Source organism: Lactuca sativa, chromosome 9 (assembly GCF_002870075.4).
Source record: "Lactuca sativa cultivar Salinas chromosome 9, Lsat_Salinas_v11, whole genome shotgun sequence".
Lineage (NCBI taxonomy): Eukaryota > Viridiplantae > Streptophyta > Magnoliopsida > Asterales > Asteraceae > Lactuca > Lactuca sativa.
Window position 1 is genome coordinate 192,685,392 of NC_056631.2, and position 22,011 is coordinate 192,707,402.

At 34.4% G+C, this 22,011-nt stretch overlaps 1 protein-coding gene across 1 annotated transcript; it reads right to left on the bottom strand.

The window, feature by feature from the left end:
- Positions 1 to 11,796: 11,796 nt before the first annotated feature.
- LOC128128746 (protein disulfide isomerase-like 2-3) lies at positions 11,797 to 12,543 on the bottom strand. Its single transcript, XM_052767560.1, has 3 exons — positions 12,349 to 12,543; positions 12,150 to 12,249; positions 11,797 to 12,072 (listed from the first exon to the last, which is right to left on the bottom strand). Exons 1-3 carry the CDS (start codon positions 12,522 to 12,524, stop codon positions 11,899 to 11,901), a joined length of 450 nt encoding a protein of 149 aa, XP_052623520.1. The 5' UTR covers positions 12,525 to 12,543; the 3' UTR covers positions 11,797 to 11,898.
- Positions 12,544 to 22,011: the final 9,468 nt, after the last annotated feature.

Genomic DNA, 22,011 nt, shown 5'->3' on the forward strand with positions numbered 1-22,011 from the left:
AGGTCAATTCAGAAAAAGTAAACTGTAGTTGGTTCCTTCATGCTTCTAGGTCAAAGACAGAATCTCCTTGGTTTGTAAGGACATTAAATGACAACCATACTTGCCTTCAAAGTAGGAAGATTAGAGCTTGCACTGCTACTTTTATATCCAAGCGAATCATGGACCAAATTGACACGAATCCAGGGATTCCTCTTCGAGCTTTGCAGGAACAACTTCAAAAGGACTTTGAGGTTGGTGTTTCTATTGACAAAGTATTCAGGGCCAAGGCTATTGCAACTAAGATCGTGGAGGGTGACTATACGAAACAATATGAGATCTTGAGGGACTATGTCCTTGAATTGCAAGCAACCAATTTTGAAACAACTGTCAAGATTGATGTTTACAGTGAACAAAACCCATCAAACCCAACGAGGAGGTTTAAAAGAATCTACATTTGCTTAGGTCCCCTGAAAAAAGGTTTTAAGGCTGGCCTCAGGGATCTTTTGGGTTTCGATGGTGCGCATATGAAAGGACCATTTCCTGGGCAGGTTCTAACAGCAGTTGGGTTGGACTCTAACAATGGTATTTACCCCCTTGCTTATGCCATTGTTGAGACAGAGAACAAAAGTAGTTGGGTATGGTTCTTGCAGTGTTTAGGAGAAGACTTGGATCTTGGTTCAAACTCTAACTTTACCTTTATCACAGATCGACAAAAGGTATCTCTTTCTAACTTGTATTATTAATTACTTATTATTATATAAACTAAATACTTAATTATTGTTATTGTTATAGGGTTTAATACCAGCAATAGCCCAACTATTCCCATGTGCTGAGCACAGGTATTGTCTCAGGCACATACATCAGAACATGAGAGTGAAATGGAAATTGAAAGAGTACAAGGATCATTTATGGAGATGTGCAACTGCAACCACTGTACCTGAATTTGAACATTGCATGAAAGAATTTAGCAACTATGACAAGGAGGCATGTGAATGGCTTAGAAAGATTCCTCCAAAACACTGGGCAAGAAGCCATTTTACAGGTACATAAATTACCATAAATTACTATATGTTAAATGTGTACTTGTACTTAAAACAATATGTTAATTTTTTTAACAGGCAGAGCAATCTCTGATATACTGTTAAACAACCTTTGTGAGGTATTTAACAGCAAGATAATAGAGGGAAGAGATAAGCCTATCATAGGTTGTTTGGAGTATATTAGACAATACCTGATGAAGAGAATATGTAATGTTATGAAGGTGATGGACAAGGCAAAAGGGCCTTTAACACCCACTGCAACAACCATATTGGATGTAAACAAGTCTCATGCATCACATTACATTGCTAGGTGGAATGGGGGTGACAAATACCAAGTCACTGGGGCATGGCAAGACCTACATGTTGTAGATGTTAGGAACAACACATGTACTTGCAGAAAGTGGGAGCTAATAGGCATCCCATGTAAACATGCCATTGCAACCCTTTATGAAATGACCAAGAACTCAGAGGATGTTGGTGACATTTACAGGTGGGTCAATAAGGTATACTGGTTGGATACATGGAAGAATGCATATTCCTATAAGGTAGAGCCCATAAAAGGAAGAATAATGTGGCCTAAAAGTTTGTGTCCCACCACACTTGTCCCTCCAATACATCACAAGCAACCAGGTAGGCCTACAAAGAAGAGGAAGAAAAGTGAGGATGAAAAATTGAGTCAGAGTCAAAGAGGGAGTCAAAGTCAGACTGGTACTCATGGTGTAAGTCAGGAAGAAGGCTGTAAAGTGGGTCCTGATGGAGTTCAAAAATTAACAAGGAAATATGTCAGTGTAACATGTGCAAAATGCAAAAACAAAGGTCACAACTCAAGGACATGCAAAGGTCAAGGAGGTGGAAGTTAGGTGGAAGTTGAAGATCAAGGTTGTGTTTGTTTTGGCAGATGTTATTTGCTACTTTTGGAAGTGTTTTGATGTTAAACAACTTATGACTTATGGTTCTTTTGGTTTTCATTAGTATGATAAGTATTAGAACATATATATATGGTTGCATATTTTGGGATAATGTAATTGCACTATATGCTTGTAGTCTATTATGTAATTGCAGCCTTGGTTATTATGGTTTTTTGTTATTGTTGTTTATTATAACCATTATAGTCAATTATTCACATTAACCTTTCTTTCACCTTACAAAAACTACAAAGAACCTTACAAACAACATAAGCAATTCCATAAAATTCATATTTATACCAGGAAGTCATTTACTACATACACAACTTACTTTGACCTTACAAACAACTACAAAGAACCTAGGTCAAAGTACCAAAAACCATTAATTCACCAAAAAACCACACTTTTATCGATCTTCAACAAATAAAAACCCACCCCATTGACCTATTACCTAAACCTAAACAGACCTTATGAACAAAATCACAAAAAACACCCAACTAGCCAACAACATGATCTTCAGAGCTGTGCACCAAGCTTGCATTCGGTTAATATTTCTCAATAGTCCAGGAATAATGACTTTAGACCTTTCACACATGGGGGGATCAACCCATCCGATGAAGCGACAAGAAGAATCCTTCAAAAAGGGGAAAATAACAAATGTTATTTGATTACAAATCAAAATGGGTGCAAACGAATTTCTTTACCTTTTGAGGGCAAGCATAGAAACGTCTGCCTGGGTTCTTTGGTGTCCATGAGCATTTAACAACAGCAAACTTACCACAAAAACAGAGAACCATCGTGTGATTAACTGACACCCCGACTGTTAACAAAGAGAGATGAGAGAAGGAAGAGAGAAGGACGAACAACTTCGAAGTTGCAGAACAACGTTTGGGGAAGAACTTGAACGTTGGGGAAGTCTTATATGTTATTTCTGGAATTGTAAAAATGGTCCCTCAAGTAAAATGACATTTATGCCCTCATGTGCAATGCACGTGAGGGGTTTAACAGCCACAAACAAACGGCTGTTAACCCCAAGGGCTTGTTCCACAAACAAACCTCTCCATAAGGACCAGAAATCCAATTTTTAAAAGGTTTGGACCATATCCACAAAAAATGACAAACCACAGGGACCATTTTTGCATTTTTGTCTTGATTAAATGGATTTAAGTTCATTTCTGGTTTTAGAATATGAACTAGGGAAGATGTCCATGCTCCACATGGATTCGAAAGGGTTTTGTTTTTCGTTTCATTTTGTATAAACGAAATATAGTTATTGCAACCAAACATGCAGTGGAATGGAATCTCATATTAAATTCCGCTATAATTCATGAACCAAACAAACCCTAAAAGCATAAAATGAGAGATGAATATAAATGAAATTGGTGGTTGTCGAGGCCAACACAAATAATAACCCTAAATATCACACACTAAAATAGTGTATAGTGGTAAAGGGGTCGAATCCACGGAGACTGGTTCAATTTATAATTCTATGAGAAATCTCTTTGTAAAAATACTTGGAATATGACAATAAATTGAAAATGAAGGTTTTTGATGTTTTGAAATACTTGAAACAAACTAGAATTAACTATGATTTAAATGGACAATTGCAACAAAAATAAGAGTTTGATGTAAAATCAATAAGAGAAAGATGGTTGACTTTGGACTTTCATCACTTGAACATTTGGTTAAATAATCATGAGAATACCAAGGTACAATACTTGTGTTTAAAATCTAACTTGGCTATAGCAATTTATAAGCATAACTTGCCTCAACTATTCTTTTGTATTAAAATGACTAGAGAAGCTCATAACACATTTCCTAAATCAAAGTCACAAAACTAATGAAGCATGTAATTTTGTGAAAATCAATTAGCATTAGGTTTTAAGAGTCACCAAATCCAAAGAGTAATCTATTGCTTTCATTACCACTACGGAGAAAATATTTTCTTAGTCTAAATGAAATGAAAACAAACATTTAAATTAATTATTGCTTGTTAAATTGAAGACCTATTACTTAGTCAAGAATTTAACCAACAAAGATAACATTCATATATCAATATTCATGACTAGAGATATATAAACATGAAGGAATTTTTCATAGAAAATATAATCATAAATATTCAACACAAGTTCATGGAGTTCTTCAAAATAACCAAAACATTCAAGCAATTACATCCAAGTCAACCAAATGAAAATCTAGCCAAGCATGGCTAAGATTAAACAAAAACAAGAGGGATTAGAGATACCAAACATTGTATTAGATGCAAGATGTAAGGAAATTACACTAATCTTCCAAATATTCTTCAAATCTTCCCAAAACTTCTTAGAGAGAAAAAATGGAATGTGTTCTTCAAGTTCCCCCTCAAATGAGCCTCCAATCTCCAGCTAAAGAGGGTCAATTTCCGGATTCAAAAAGAGACCAAAAGCTACCCACCAAACTTCCACAAATAGAGTCAATAAGCCAAAACCTGGAAACAACTCAGCACAATTCATGCGGACCGCGTGGGTCACGCTGAATGTGAGAGTTGGGCCATTTAACATGCAGTTAAGCCCAATCTTTATTTCTTTAACTTTAACCCATAATCATAACTCTTTAAGACCCATTTGCCATTCCAAAGCCTTCTAAAAATTGACCCAACACTCCTCCAATTTCTTGTAGCTCGATTTCGCGCCGTCTCATCATCATCTTTGCCCATAAATTAGATCCAAATTGATTTCTTCTTGTACGCATGCACCTAGCCCAATCGCACCACTTCAAGTCCGCAAGCAAATCACATGCCTCCATGAGTCCCGCATCCTTCTAAGCCTCCAATAACAAATAGTCTTCGGAAAATCCTGCAATTAAGCTCAAAAACTAGAAAGTACCCGGTGAAGGAGAAAAATGACAAGAAAAGAAAATATGCATGAAGATTGACTAAAATAAGATGGAATGTCCTAAAAAAAACTATAAAAAGAAGTAAATAAAATGAAGCTATCAAATCACCCCAAGCTTAAACCTTACTTGTCCTCAAGTAAGGCAAGACTAAAATGAACTTGGGACGAACTGCCCTAGAAATAAAAAGAATGGATAGAACCATGGAACCTGTTCATCTTTAGTCAACATGGTCAGAATTGATCTCGCTGCTATCTCACAACTTTTTCATCCGATGACAATGGAATCATAAACCACAGTTAGGACAACTCCTTTAGGTGAGTAAGGAGGGATGAGCAGTCGCAGCCTCAATGGAACATGCATACAATGAAGAACATCTGTAGTAGGGAGAAAGCAACTGGATGGGCTCGGGTGGAGCTCTTCTTTAAATGTACACTTTGATCTCACGTTTGCCGGTTTCTTTCATGTGTAACTAGGTTTAATCGCTCGGGCACCGTTGTAGGAATCGGCTCACTTGGTGTTGACCCACACCTCCCATAGTATCCGACTCGACAGTCTCCCTAACATCACCAATTTGCTAAAAACAACTCGATCTATATACAATAAAACATACCTAAATAAATGAATATCAAATGTTGGGTGACCAAAATGTTGGAAAATTTAGTTCAATAATTGAACCGGTCATCCTTCTCAGAATTCTGCAGCTGGGAATTTGCCTGCCCCTGTTTTTTTTTTTTTTTTTACCATACTTGAAGGTAATGTAATAACAACCCTTTAACTCAAAATTTGGTTCCTAAAGTGTGTAAGTGGAACCGAAAGGGTAGTAATATAATTCGAATGGTCTAAGCGAGAAAATGACCATGTGTGGAGCATAAAGATATAATGTAAGCTCCTCTTCAAACTTGTGATTTTTTTTCAAAAATAATGAAAATGTCCACATGCGGACTAAAAGACTTCTCTAAAATCCTAAGAAAATCGCAAAAAGATATGGTGATGTAAAGAGACCGGATATGGATTCTACTCGGGGACAAGCATTAGTGCTTCATCTTAACGGTTCAAACATGGTCAAGTGTGATCCTCTCGGCGGTAGTGACCGCAAGGCTAAGAACATCCATTGCTATAGTATATCCTACAGTTGTTAGTATTGTATGCATAATTTTTCATGAGACTACCTGGCCATGATCACTTACCCCTTTAAGCTACCAGCATCTGATCCCAAGTATGAAATCCCAAGCTGCAGCTAGTGGTTCCGGTTCGATGGGTGAGATAGCAACAAGATCCTGGACCAATAATGATACAATAACTGTGAACATGTTCCATGGCATCCAAGAGAGGTGAGAATAAACAGACAACAAAAATGCATGAATGTTAATGCCCTAAGCTAAATGCCATGCAAAAAAAAAAAATAAAAAAATAAAAAAAAAGAATAAAATAAAATCTTTTTGGAATTAAAAAAAATAAAAATAAAACTAAGATGAATGCAATTTAAGGATAAGTGCTATGCAACCTAAGCTAAAATGCATGAGAAAGAAAAAAACAAAAAGGGAATACCCCACCCCAAGCTTAGAAATAAGCATTGTCCTCAATGCTTGGGGCGAGGCGAAAGTACCTAAACCGGCGGATCGGGAGGAGGATACGGGTATTGGGGTAGGGGTAAGGGTAAGGTGGAGGGGGATAAGGATGGGTGGGTGGGGGGTATGGATAGGGAGGCGGAAGTGGGATGTTCTCGAAATGGTTTTGGGATTGGTGCCATCCCTACATATGGTGCGTTTGTTGGGACATGATTTGGTGTGAGACATAAAGCGCATCGAATCGCTTGGCAAAATTGGGGGGAAGCGGGTAATACCCGGGAGGGGCTTGAGGCTGGGCAGGCTGTGGACCATGGGCGGGCTCATCGCCGGGCTCGTCATCCATAGGCATCTCGTCATCATCTTAATCTTGGAGCACATCCTCATTGACTGACTGAGTGATGGTCCTCGTGAGTCTCCACTGAGTGCGATCGTGGAAGGTGAAGTTGGTGACTCGAGGGTCGGGAAGAACGAGATACCCGACCCCTTGAGGACAAAACCACGTGAAGCTGCTCCTGTTCCTACGACGGATGTGGTGCATGTTTATGAGGGCGCGCTCATCCAAAAGATTTTTGCTGTCAACAGGCTGGAATTCATCGGGGAGCTCGATGTCAAGACCGCGAGCAAAAAGTGTGACAAATCCCCCAATGCAAATATCACCGGACGTTTTGGATCTCATGTGGGCGCATTTGTGGAAGAAGAATGAAGCAAAGTCCGGGATTGGTAGCCTTTCATGCCTCGTCATACACCAAAGGAAGAAGAGTTCATTTTTTGTGACCTGGTCGACTTCTTTGCGGGCAAAAACCGTACACACCAGGATGCGATGGGCAATGCGGAGGCATGGGTGGATGATAGATGTTGCTTTATCCCGACCGGCACACGAGAAGATACCCCCGGTGATTTCCGTCCAAAATGTCTCGTGATTGAACTCAGCAGGTAGGACGTCGAAAATCGTGGATGTGTTTGAAGAAGGCAAGCCCAAGATGTCGTTTATCGTTGCAAAATCAATGTACCTTTGGTCCCCTAGAAGCTGGAATAAGGCTTTCTTTTTTTTGCTGTCGTACCCGCTGTCGGCGAGAAAGTCTCTAGTAGGGAGCTCGTAAGTGTGCGCCATGAGGTTGAGAAGGTTTTCCCACCCAATGTTACGAAACAATTGGGTGACCCCTTCGAGAACCCCAAGTGATATAAGCGTGGGCTTGCACACGAATTTGGTAGATGCAACTTTTCGAGGTAAGCTCTTTGTGTAGTTTTCGGCTGCCTTGGCTTCCCGAAACCTTGGGACATCGGGAGCATCGCTTTGATCTCTTGCCGGGGCTTTGCCTCGGCTAGCAGCCGAACGCTTCCTAGAAGTAGACATGGACTTCCTGCACGAAAAAAATGACCACTACACGAACCACAATTTCAACAAACAATATGTCAACCCCAAATCACCAACTAAGTTCCTATGAGCTTCTAAGGCAATTCAATAATCAAAGCAAGAAGGGATTCCTAAATTCATTGGATACAATAGCATATGAATGGACATGCATCTTGATCAATTAAACAAATGAAAGAAAATACCCGTTTTTGTTGAAAGTTCAAAGTTTGCGCGCGAAAATTCGGGATTTGACAATCTTGCAACTCTTCACCCCAAGCTTTAAACTTTTGTTTGATATCTCGAGAGAAGCAATTTACCGCGAAAACCCGACGAATCTGGCAATGGCTTGAAATTCCGGCGAAATTTTCCGGCGAGCTTTGGGAAATATTTTTGGTGGGGTTTGTAGCCTTGCCCAAGAGGAGCACAATGGTGGTGGCGGAATCGCGAGAGGTGACCAGAGTTGGCCGGAAATCGGCCGGAAAGTGGCGGCGGGAGAGTGGTGGCGCCCCGAGATACAACAACAGATCGGACCGTTGTTTTGGTGGGGTTTGTAGAGCTCTGAATTTGGAGAAGAATGACGGTGGTCTCGCGAAATTCCGATCGGCGGTTTGACGGGAAAGTGAGTTTTAGTGATGGAGATGAAGGTTCTTTAATGGAGGTCAGGGAGAAGAAGGAGAAGAAGTGGGGAAGAAGAAAGGGCCGACTGGGTATAAGGTGGGGCAATTGGCGGTCAAACCTGGTCAACAGGTCACGCGGACGAGTTATCGAGTACACGCGGACTGCGTATGTAGGCTAATAGCTATTCTGATTTATCCTTCACGACACACGATCGACTCTGCCCACAAATGGTCTGTTTTAATAAACACGCGGACGATGCATCGGGTACACGCGGACCGCATGAGTTTCACTGCATGTCTTCTGTTTTCCGTTTAATGGACGCGGACGATATAGGGACCATACGTGGACCGTGTTAATAAACACGCGGACAAGGACTTGATCACACGCGGACCGCGTGGGTCACGCTGAATGTGAGAGTTGGGCCATTTAACATGCATTTAAGCCCAATCTTCATTTCTTCAACTTCAGCCCATAATCATAACTCTTTAAGACCCATTTGCCATTCCAAAGCCTTCTAAAAATTGACCCAACACTCCTCCAATTTCTTGTAGCTCGATTCCGCTCCGTCTCATCATCATCTTTGCCCATAAATTAGATCCAAATTGATTTCTTCTTTTACGCAAGCACCTAGCCCAATCGCACCACATCAAGTTCGCAAGCAAATCACATGCCTCCATGAGTCCCGCATCCTTCTAAGCCTCCAATAACAAATAGTCTTTGGAAAATCCTGCAATTAAGCTCAAAAACTAGAAAGTACCCGGTGAAGGAGAAAAAGATTGACTAAAATAAGATGAAATGTGCTAAAAAAAAACTATAAAAAAAAGTAAATAAAATGAAGCTATCAAAAACATTACTTTCTTATCACATATTCTAGTTAGTTGATGGAGAATGAATCCAACAACAAAATCCATGGACTTCTGAATTTTGATCATAAGCCTTCACAATGATTTTAAAGAATCACTTGCCACTAAATAATAGGGAAAGCCACATATTTGCAAGAAAATTTGCCTTTTTTCTTCATCCAGTTCAACATCTTTTCTTTGTTGGAGTCAATGTTATCCTACTTGACTTATCATCATCAGTTCGACTTATCAGCCTATGTTGGACAATCTACAGTCCTGTCATAAAAGTCTGCATCTTCATGAGGAAGTGGTGATAATCTAGAGTTTGCAGCAGAAGGAACACTCCTCTCTACAAAATCAAGTTAAATTCACATAAAGATTTAAAGTAAAAGAGTTCACATACGCATATAATTAAAAAAAATAAAATGAAAAGGGAGTATATAATGATTGTGAATAGCATGAAAAAAAAAAGAATTAGACTCACATGAAATTTGGTCTGGTGATGAAAATTAAAGCATTTGTATAGTTAAGTGGTTTTGCCATTTTGACTTTATTAAGGATCGCTTTACTATATTGAAAAATCCTTTACAATCACCATAGAACTTAATATCATAAGCAGACACATCATGTCCATGAAGTAAACAATTTGGTTCACCTAAAAATAATAAGAAAAAACAATGACATCTCTACTGATGTAGTGAAGTTAGTTGAAGTAAATCCATACATGTAGGCTGTACTTTCTAATCTGATAGAGACAAAACTGACCTTGCAATATGAGAGAAGACTAACCTTGAAATATCAGACATAGCTTGTACTTTGTATATGTATTTTGTCTTCTGAGATCAAGAACACCTGATCGGAGAAGAAACAACAAGAAGATGGATGTGAATTACACAAAATCGGTAAAACCTAGCTTCAAAATAAATGCAATGAAACAAATTTAAAAAAAAAAATACAAAAATTAAAACCTAGTGAAAAAAATCATGGATACAAAAACATAGTAATAGAAGAAAGCGAACCGTTTGAGCAGTTGGGTTTGATGGTGACATATTTAATCCTTGTATATCTAAAAGAGAATGAGAAATAAATAATATACTTTGTCTTTTAGATTATTGCCCAAGTGTTTTTGATATTGACATATTTAATACAAGATATCTAAAAGAGAATGAGAAATAAATAGTATACTTCGTCTTTTAAATTATTGCGCAAGTGATTTTGATATTGACATATTTAATCCTTGTATATAATGATTTAGATATTAACACATTTAGTCTCTATAATTTTGTAGATTAGTATACTTTATCCTTTTTACATTTTTGACACAAATATTTTTAATGTTGACTCTTATATATAATATTTTCAATATTGAAATATTTAGTCCCTATAACTTTGTCCAAATAATCAGAAAACTTTATGTATCTTAGATTTTTGCCAAAAATATTTTTAATATTGGCATATTTAGTCCTTATATAAAATGTTTTCAATAATAACATATTAGTCCCTATAATTTTGTAATTTATAGAAAGGTAAATTTTTTACAAAAATAGTCCCTACGTTTAAGATTTTTGTATGCTGGCAGGTTTGAACCTTGTATAGAACATAAATTATAGAAATTATCTATAATTTCTATAATTGAAGGAATCAGATCAAGCAATTGAAGGAATTGATTGAAACATTGAAACATTGAACAGAATCCGAACATTATATAGGTCGGAACTGTAGATCGTGGGTGGTCGATTACCGATTTAGAAGGTAGAAAACTCCTTATCGTGGGTGGTTGAAAATAGGGGCTGATTATGGGTGAATGAATCCGGAGAAGACGTATTTAAATGAGAACCGTCAATAAACTGATTTACAGTTCTTGAAAAGACCGATTATAGAGAGTGGAGTTGTGTTGGGTGAATACATGAAGAAGAAGAAGAAGAAGAAGAAACCATAAATGTGTTTTGTGAGATAACGGTGGTTGGTTTTAGGGGAAACAGGGAACCATCGGTAGGAAAGTGGATACATGGCCAAGGGAACCAGAGATTGGGGAGCTACCAGAGGCGAAAAGAAAGCCCTGACATAATCACAAATACCTACAAATATGGAATTTAAAGGGTTGTGATTGAAAGTTTGAAGTAACGAACGGCTGATATCTTTAAAGCGGTTATCGACTGTCCGTGTTTGGTAATAATAATAATACATAAGTTTTTTTTTTTAATAATTAAATATTCACCTAATTTGTTTGAAACATGTTATAGTCCCACTTACATTTGGTATTGCTTTTTGTATAAACTATATTGTCATAAAAATATATAATAAATTTTTTAATATTTAATAAATTAGATTAATTAGTCAACGAATTAAATATAAAATCTAATTTTGGGGAATAAAATGAAAATATTTTGAATAGATGAAAGTAAACATTATATCACAGTGGATAATTAAGTGATCGAAGAGTATTAAGTGCCTAAGTGGTAACAAATTTTTTTTTTTTTTTTTTTTTTTTTTTTAAATTAAGTTATATGCTCTAATGACATTGGATGTTTTAAGTGGTTATTGATTAGTGAAAAGTCTGATTGGAGATGCTTTAAATATGTTAATGATTTGGAAAGTAAATATTAACAAACCACAAAATTAAAATTATTCTTTATTAGCTTTTTACACCAAGGTTAAAGGTGCCATTATTGTTTCGATAACAAGTCAAACAAATCTTATTCCAATACAATCCTCTACTCAAAAGTCCATTTTACATCCCTGCGCTTTCTCATAGTAAGACAGGCCATCCTTTTCAAGTGCAGCTGCAGTTCCTTCAATATATAAAGTTACTTTGGTGGGAGCTGCACTTTTATCTGGACCAAATGCAAAAACAGTTGGGAACCTAGTTACACCAAACTTTGCTTGTATATCCTGAAAAATTATAATCAATTAGTAAACAATTATATAAAATAATGTTAGTTTAAATTATAAAAAATAATGAGGAATACTTTTTCCGCATCACAGTCAACTTCACCACACTTGACCTTTCCTTCCAAAGCCTTTGAAGCCTTGTCCCACTCAGGTTTAAGTCGTTTAACATTTGGACACCTGAAAATATATATATATATATATATATATATAAATAAAGGTTTAAAATTGAATATGATAAAGTAAAAAAGAATAAGTATATGTGGAATAAATTATTACCGAGGATTTCCGAACAAGACAAACCAAACATCTTTACTTTGCATAACCGATTGTTCAAAATTTCCTGAATTCAATATAATTGAGGCTGTATCACCGGCGTCAACGAGATTTAAATTTCCGGTGAATGATAAAAAGAAGAAAGAAATAAAGATCAACACACTTGCCGAACGATTCATGGTTCCTGACAGAAAAATGGAAAACGAAAATACTTCTTATTGTGTTTGATTGATAAGAGATACGTGCTATAAATAATGAATCATGCATGTAATTTGACGAAATATGGATGGACTAGCAAATTATTTGCCGAGTATTATTAGGAATTGATGATGTCAAATTATGCCTACATTAATGGAGAACCAAAGGAAATGATAGTCGTTTGAAATAAAACTTAGAAACATATATAATAATCTGAACTTTTTATCCATTAACTTTAGCATATTAATAAAAACTTTTTTATTACTTATTATTCTTTTGAATATATTTTTATTAACAAAGTGTATACATTACAAATCCATGTATATATGCGATTTATATCATATAAAAAATATTATGCAAGGTATATTATATGGTTCTAGACGAATAGTTATCTTTTAACATATAAAACCACCCACGTCTAACATATAAAACCACCTACATCGATTCTTTCAAGATATTATTGCAAGCCACGTCAATTTTTCCTTTTGAAATAACAAACATAATTACATATTAGGTTCCACGGTGTGGTGAGTTTTTTTTTTTACTGATGACACATAGATTCCACTTAAAAATTTAATGTTTTGTCTATGAAGATTTGGGTATTAGGGGGTGGTGTTCTTGGCAAAAGAAAGAAAAAAGAGGGAGAAATGAGGGTTTTAGACAACAAAAGAGGAAAAAGACATCGTTGAACTTCTACCACCGGCACATTAGTGTTGGCAAAAAAAGAAATAGGGGGGTGGTGTTCACCGCCGATAATAGTGTCTACGTCGGTTTGCCATCGATCAAAAACACACGACGCCATGCAACCTTCTATATATTTGTGTACTTTCTTAATGCAACACATCAACGCAACTTCTCATATATATATATATATATATATATATATATATATATATATATATATATATATATATATATATATATATATATATATATATATATATACACACACACACACACACACGACCCTCGAGTATTGTTTTGGAATTTCATTGAAAAACTACCGTGCTTAACACCGCCCATGGAGGTTTGTTTAATTTTTTGTTTTACAAATCTTATATGACAGACGTTATTGGTGTTAGACTTTCAAGTATAAAACACATAGCATAATACAACAATGTACTTTACTATACAATGATTTTACATAAATATGTTCCAAAGAATTGAGAATTAATTGCACCTAAATAGCTGACCAGCAGTATCTACTATCTTGTAGGCCTGCATAAAAAACAATCATTCAACAATTGAAAATAAATGAGGAATGCAATTTTATTAAGTAACATTGCATGCATCAAGAAGTTCAAACCTAAGGGTAGGTTTGAGATGAATTAACATAAATATGAGCTATGTAAAATCATCATGTGGTAATCCCAATTCTATTGTATATTATATTTAATTATAGTTATAGAAGTTCTTATTCACAAAACGAAAACAATTAAACATACAATGAGATTATAGTAAAAACATTCGGTTATTTTTACCAAAATAAATAAATAAATAAATAAAGTTTAGGTTATAATTAAAATCATGGATTTCTTACAATTATAATTTTTATAGCTATATTATAATTTACATTCAATTATGTTTAAGGTTAAACAACTGCAGATCATCCCATCCCATGTGACTTGCATCCCATTATTTCCTGCAATCAGAAAGATATTGAAAACAATCGATACAATTACCAACAAAAAAAATTCCAGGATTCCATTTTTCAAATAACAAAAACTCAAGAAATACTTTTGAAAAGTACTTTTTGTTGACAATTTCTAAAATAATTGTATAAAAATAAGAAAGAAAATGTATGATTACATACACAGTCATGTTAGCTGATGAATGTGCAGCACAAAGGGCATTGGTGTCCAGTCAACAACTCTATATGCCCTTCAAAAGCTCCACAATCTATTCCAGTCCCCAGTCTCCTGCTTCAATTATGGAATAGAATCTGAAAAGGAAATCTATGTTGTTTAGTGAAATATATGATGGATGCTCCGTTACAAAATTCTTGTTACTATTTCAAATTATGATTTTGTTTAATCTTTGCACTTTTGCATTTCCGACACCAACAACAAAAGGATATTCCCACATAAGCTGGTCATCTTCATGATTTCTATGAATATCTTTGAATGATTTTTGTGAAACAATGCAGTAATTTAACACCAAAAGGTATTATATTTATCACAAATAAATGAGAAACTATAAAAAAAGTATTTTTTTTACCATAACTCAGTAGAAGGATCTTTTCCTTTCCAACTCATGTCCTTCCACTGCTTAAAACTTCAACATGGGCCTGTTCTCTAGGAGAGGCAGTTTTCGTTAATGCCATGAATGTTTCTAAGGCAATAATCAAAATCGAAAAACATGAGACCAACCCTTCATTGTTTCATTAGTTTTTGTTCATGGATACTTGTTCTGGAACTCATATATAAGCAAAATATAATCTGTTTTGCAGCCTCTGTAAGCAATGCTCCTTGTCGTTATCAAATTAAAAAGTATAAGATTCAAACATCTATAACACATTTAACGGTTGTTGCGTTATGATGATTTGAAGTCATGACTACATCAAACATAGACATTGGGCCATTGATAAAAAAAATAGAAAATCAATCATTATTTTCTTCTTGTCATTTAATCGTTAAGGTTTAAAAGATGAAACTGCTCCTAGGCATTTCATCAAACACGTTATGAGCATAATCAAATTCTCTTCTTTAGCAAGACATATTCCAAATCTTCCCAATGTATATGTATACCCCCATAAAGGACAAATCGTCCTTAAACTAACCTATGGTTCCAAATTCTGATTACACACGTCAATTAGACACAATCCTACAAAAACTTACTCACTAAAAATCAAGCAATCCAAAAAGAGAAATAGAAACTCAATACATGAATCAGATAATCCAATTCATCAAAAAGAATCAAGAAGTAGAGATGTTTTAGAAAAAAATAGTGATATCTATGAATTACCTTTCAAATGGATGGATGAATACTTGAGAATCAGGAAAAAGATGTTTGATTCAATTTTTGGTGCACCAACAGAAAAGAAATTCGAGCAATAAAAAGAAAGAAGCAGGTGTAGTCACAAAACTACAAAGAGAATCACGGTGAGGGGTCATCTATGGCGGTGTATTACGAAAGGCGATAAGTGAAAACCAAGTGTCCCGAAGAATCGTGTTTGGTGGAAGAAGGCGGGGGCGGTAATGGACATATCTCTCGGTCGATTGTTGGGGAAGGAATCTGGTGTTGCACTTAGAGGAAAAGGGGAGTCAATGAATCGTTAGGGGCTATTTAAGACTTTATGTGGAGGATGTGAGACGTTATAGACAAACTTAAAAATGCCTGTTGTGGTACGTTACGTCGTTCTTACGAAGATAGGATACGTGGCGTGAAACGAACTCTGTAGATTTGATTTTGGTGGAATGAGATAAAAAGGGTTTATATATATATATATATATATATATATATATATATATATATATATATATATATATATATATATATATACTTTTCAATAAAAAGTCTGGTTATTGTCACTAAAAATATATTTTTTGACGAATTATTACTTTCGTTATTCGATTTCCTCCATATTTTGAATAAATTATTATTTGAAAAGATTTTCAATATACTTATTTAGTTTACTGAAATAAAAGTAGAATCTTTTAATGACCAAATATAAAGGTGGTCACTTGTTTCACTAGTTGAAGGTTTCTATTAGTATTTTTTATTGATCGTCTTTGTTGCTATATATGATACTAGTTGTGAAACCCGTATATTATACGGGTTAATTAAAACATAATGTTAAACAGGAGCGATTTGATAAAAAGTTTATTTTGAATTTGAAATATGAAATAAGTGAAAATTATGAAGAAAAAAAACGTACAAAAAATAAATTAATTAAAATTATGTGTTTAATTGTTAGACCCGTATACTAAACGAGTTATTATAATAAAATGTTAAATACAAATGTTTAAAGTGTAAATTTATTTGAAATTAAAATTGAAATTTCAAATTTGAAATTAATAGTTATTATAGTAGGTTTAATTTATGGAAACTAAATTAATGATATAGTGGAAATGAATAATGAAGTAATTGACAAGTGGAAAATAAATATATCTCTAAATTATGACAAAGTGACATGTGGCAAATTGAATGAGAGAAGGACATGTGGCAAAATCATTCTTATTTATTAGGGTAGATGATAAACCCATAGTTTATAATTTAGTTGAAACTAAATAAAACTAAAATTTTGAAATGTAGTATGAGTGAGTAGAATTTACCCTTTTAAGTCCTTTTTTCTTTTCAAAAATTATTTTATAGCATAGCCTAACTTAGTTTTCTATCTTCAAGATTAAAAAAAAAAATACACACATTCCAAAAGATATATAGAATCCCTTACTGCATAGCCTAACGTTCCGTTGTTAGTTTTATTTCATTTAAATAAATAAATATTAGTTGAATTTACTAATTGCACAATATTTATTTAAACTTTACATAAAAATAATATCCTTTTTTTGATATTTAATAGTAGATTTTTTCAAGTGTAAAATTCATTTAGTATTTGGTATAGTTATACAATATACTAATATATAATTTATGTTTTACTAAATTTCAAATAAACAAATGATTAAATTTATTTTTAATATATAAAATATTACCTTTTTAGGTTCATTATACATTATATTTTGAGGATCGATTTGTGGGCTAAGATAAAATATGACGAATTCACACACTAACTCATTATCAAAGTTTCATATAGAAAAATTACATATAGTAAATTAGCAAACAAATATTATAAGTTTTCTTGATACCAACAAAACACTTGATAAAGTTTGTTATCTGGGTTTCTCCGCTAGAAAAAAAATTGTAACTTTAAATTAAGTTAAAGCAGTTATTTTTTACTATGTCATTTGTGTTTGGTTTGTTTCAAATCTAATGGTTAAATATATAAAAGGCAATGGTAGTTTTTCTTACTAATTAGACATTTAGATAGCTGTTTTTCATATCTTTGGTCCTGAAGGTGAAAGACCCGATCTCGCTTACAGACTACAAACCCATCAGTTTTATAGGGTGTATTTATAAGATCGTTGATAAAGTCTTAGCAAATCATCTAAAAGGGGTTATTGGATCAGTCGTTGACGAAGTTCAATCAACATTTATATGTGGCAGGAATATACTTGACTGCCCACTCGCTATGAATGAAATTTATAATTCGGCAAAGAAAACCAAACTGTCAATCTTCCTCTTCAAAGTAGATTTCGAGAAAGCGTTTAATACAATAAACTGGAGCTACTTGGATTCAGTGATGGAACAAGTGACATTTGCGAATAAATGGAGAAATTGGATCTTTGGGTGTTTATCATCAGCAAGAGCTTCAGTTTTAGTAAACAGGACTCCCATTGATGAATTCCATATCACTAAGGGAGTGAGGCAGGGTGACCCCCTCTCGCCTTTTCTCTTCATAATCCTTATGGAAGGACTACATACGACAATCCAAGGTGTTGTTGGCAGATCGCTTTATTTAAGGGGTGAAGCTTCCAAATAGCGGGCTAACAATCTCACATCCTGTTTGATGCAGATGATGCCATTTTCTCAGGAGTCTGGGATTCCGGAAGCATTAAAAATCTATCTAGGATTCTCAAATGTTTTGAGATATCGTCAGGGCTTAAGGTCAATTTCCAAAAATCTCATTTGTTTGGTATCTGTGTTCCCGAGTATGAAATACAAACCATGACGCAAGTTCTAGGATGTCAAAAAAGTGTTTATCCATTCACGTATCTTGGGGTGCCCGTGGGAGCCAACATGCTATTAAAAACATCTGGAAACCGGTAATTTGTGAATGTAAGAGACCTCATTGATTTTGCTTTAACATGGGGGAATTGTCCCAAGAAAAGGCATTTGCTGAGCATGATAGTATACTCTACCATTTGAAACATATGGAATGACAACATTTTTAAAAATATTGGAGTAAATCCTACCAAGACTGCAAATTCCATTATAGCTCAAACTTTTGAATAGAACAAGTAGAGGAGGAATGGAATGGAAAGCTAGACGGAATGGAGTTGCTCTCCGTTTTCTCTTTTTTAGTTTTAAATGTTAGCAAAATGATGTAGTGTTGTTTGTTTATTCCTCTCTGGTTTGTTTTGATGCTCCCTTTCTCAGCTACTTGCTGCTGTTTTGGGTCTTGATCTATATAAATTATTTGTTGTTTCCAAAAAAAAATGTCCATGTTATCTAAGCATATACTAATATGGTGAAGAGTTTAAAAACTAAATGTATAACTTATAAAAGGATTTTTAATTGAGCAAAAGTAAAGAAAAATCGTTCGACTATTTTTAATTTTTTATCTAAAAATTTCCAAATTTCTGCGAACACGAAATGAATGGTTTTGCAATTTGTTTAAAGTTTTCCAAATTTTCCAAAAATAATATCTTTATTTTGATATTTAATAATAAAAATTTTCAAGTTTAAATTCATTTATTATTTGGTATAGTTATAGAATATAGCAATATATAATTTATCTTTTACTAAATTTCAAATAAACAAACGATTGACAACCATTTCATGACCATTTTGCAACTATTTCATTTGTTTTTTACCATAAGACTTAATATTGAGTTGTATAAAAACATAATTATAAGGGAAAATGAATTGATAGGGTAAGATACTTTTTGAAATGTACACATTTAGTCCTTATATATATATATATATATATATATATATATATATATATATATATATATATATATATATATATATATATATATATATATTGTAAAATAAACCCTTATACGAGATTTTTTGTAACAATGCAGTTCTTATGACCGGCTATACCTGGTATACCGGTCATATACGAATTTTATTTTAGGGAAAATGACTTGATAGTGTAAGATACTTTTTGAATTGTACACATTTAGTCATTATTATTTTTTTTGTGTAAAATAAACCATTATATTTTATGTACACATTAGGTCATTTTCACTGGATTCTACAGGTTTTGCTGATGTGGAAGCACAAGTGACACTAAATAACAATTAATTAGCTTAGTCACCGGATTCTACAGGTTTTGTCATGTACTTATTCAATCTTTCATAGATCATATTGTACAAAAGATCAAACCAAAAGTCTTCACAAGATCATATATTTATTGCATTCAATCATTCTTACCCTCTCATCATTTCTTCTGTGTTTGATTGCTGCCAAGAACACACCTTAGGTGTGTTGCTTTTTTCGGTGAGCAAAGGGGCAACAACCCCCATATGTCTTCCTCTCTAGTCGTGATACACCACCCACAAGATCCATAAAAAATCATTGTTGATGCTATCCTCATTCCTTCTCCATTTTCTGTCTGAAAGCACCTCCCGCCGGAGGTGGGTGATCCTCCAGCAACAAGAAAAGGGCGGCGACCATTCTCTTTCTCGTCTCTCTTCCTTCCGGTCGAACAGCAACAACCAAACACCCTTTAGATGTTGTGTTTCTATGATCTGTCTCTCTTTGCCTCCATCTTTGAGATATGTTGCCAGAAAAAGAAGAAAGAAACGACGAGGGGGCTACCAGAGCATCTTCTCGCCGCCAACTACCGTCTCTACTTCCTCCTGCCTCCCCCTTCGACCTTGTTGTTTTTGCCATCATTCCTCTTTGCTACCAGTGATGTGTAGGAACACACAAAGGAGTCGCTGGAGATCGGGGTTCTCCCTCTTTTTCATGATGAATAAAAGTTGGAAAAATCTCGTTGTGGATATGTGGATGCCACCTGGGTATTTCATTTCAAAAAAATAAAAGAAAGGGAAAATGACTTGATAGGGTAAGATACTTTTTGAAATGTACACGTTTAGTCCTTATTCTTTTTTTTTGTAAAATAAACCCTTCCACGTCAGCAAAACCTGTAGAATCCGGTGAAAAGGACCTAATGTGTACATATTAATAAAGTATAAGGGTTTATTTTACAAAAAAAAGAATAAGAACTAAATGTGTACATTTCAAAAAGTATCTTACCCTATCAAGTCATTTTCCCTAATTATAATGGATGATTTTGCACATATTTTAAACACACATAGATGTACATACAATCATTATACTCATATAACCAAATATAGGTCTGGTGTAAAATAATAAATCAACCAAAATCAGAGAACACTATTGCTTATAACACAAAGCATAAACAAACATAACAAACAAGAAATTAGAGTGATTTCATCTAAACCTTCTTTATTAAACCAGATCGAAAATCATCTATCTTCCTTACATAAATAAATAAAACATAAATATCAGCAAAACATCATTAGCCCATAACCAAGAAGCTAAAAAATATTTCGTTTATAAAGAATATATTAACAAAGTAACACTTTTATTTACATTTTCAAGATGCTAGTTTTTTGATGTTTCTTGTTTTTAATGACCAAGTGAAATATTCTCCACCTTTAAACCTTCATCCTGGCACTCAAAGCAAACAGAAAAATAGAATAAATAAATAAAAGAAATTCAAATGGGTAGAAATGGATTAAACTACATAAAGGAGATATCAAAGAGAAGAGTCGGAAAACACGCCGAACCCTAAGAGCATAATGGAGAAAAAGATTGAGAGATTAACAACAGAGTCAGTATATTGGTGGTGGCCCGATAACAAAAGATTCAACTTGAAATCAACTCAAAAAACATCAGAGAATCGAAAAGATAAGAAAATAAAAGTAGGTTAAGAACACATTAAAAGAAAATCTTAGGGAAAATGTATACCTAAATCGACGAAGCCATCATCGTAGCGATGACAGATGGTTGTGACCAAAACCGAGCGACGACGGAGGTTGTAATATTGTTTAGGGTGAAGGCCGTCAGTGAGGGAAAGCGGAGGTTGAGAACGATTTCAAAACAAAAACATTAAATCGAGTGTGAAATGCGACAATAGTGTTGGCCATTTTAAAGCTAGGGTTCGGTAGAAGGCGACAATACTTAAGGTGGAGGTGGAGGAGCTTTTGATGCACCGGAGATGGTTGTGCCAATGTAAAGATCGAGGTGGCGTAGATGAGTGGTAGTCAGAGCAGTAGAGGATGCAACATACGGAGGTACTGGTGGGAAGTATTCATATGTTTTCAAAAAGCGGGTTTTAAAGGAAAATAAGGATTTGTAAAGAATGGAACGTCCACTTTTATATTTATATTTTCCTTTAAGGGATTTTCTAATATGTGCCCTAAGGGCACACATAAGAAACATTAATTGAACTATTAATTATGGGGAATATTATCATAATTAAATATGAAATTTATTAATTATAGAAAATATTTTTCATAAATAATGCATTTCACATTTAATTATGGTAATATTTCTTATAATTAATACTAGTTCTTATGTGTGCAGGACACATATTAGAAAATCCCTTCCTTTAAATCTTGTATGTGATTGGTTATTTTTAATTTACAAGGGTCACTATTTTATACCATTAGATGTATTAGATGTGAAATTAAGGGTTAATGAACTAGA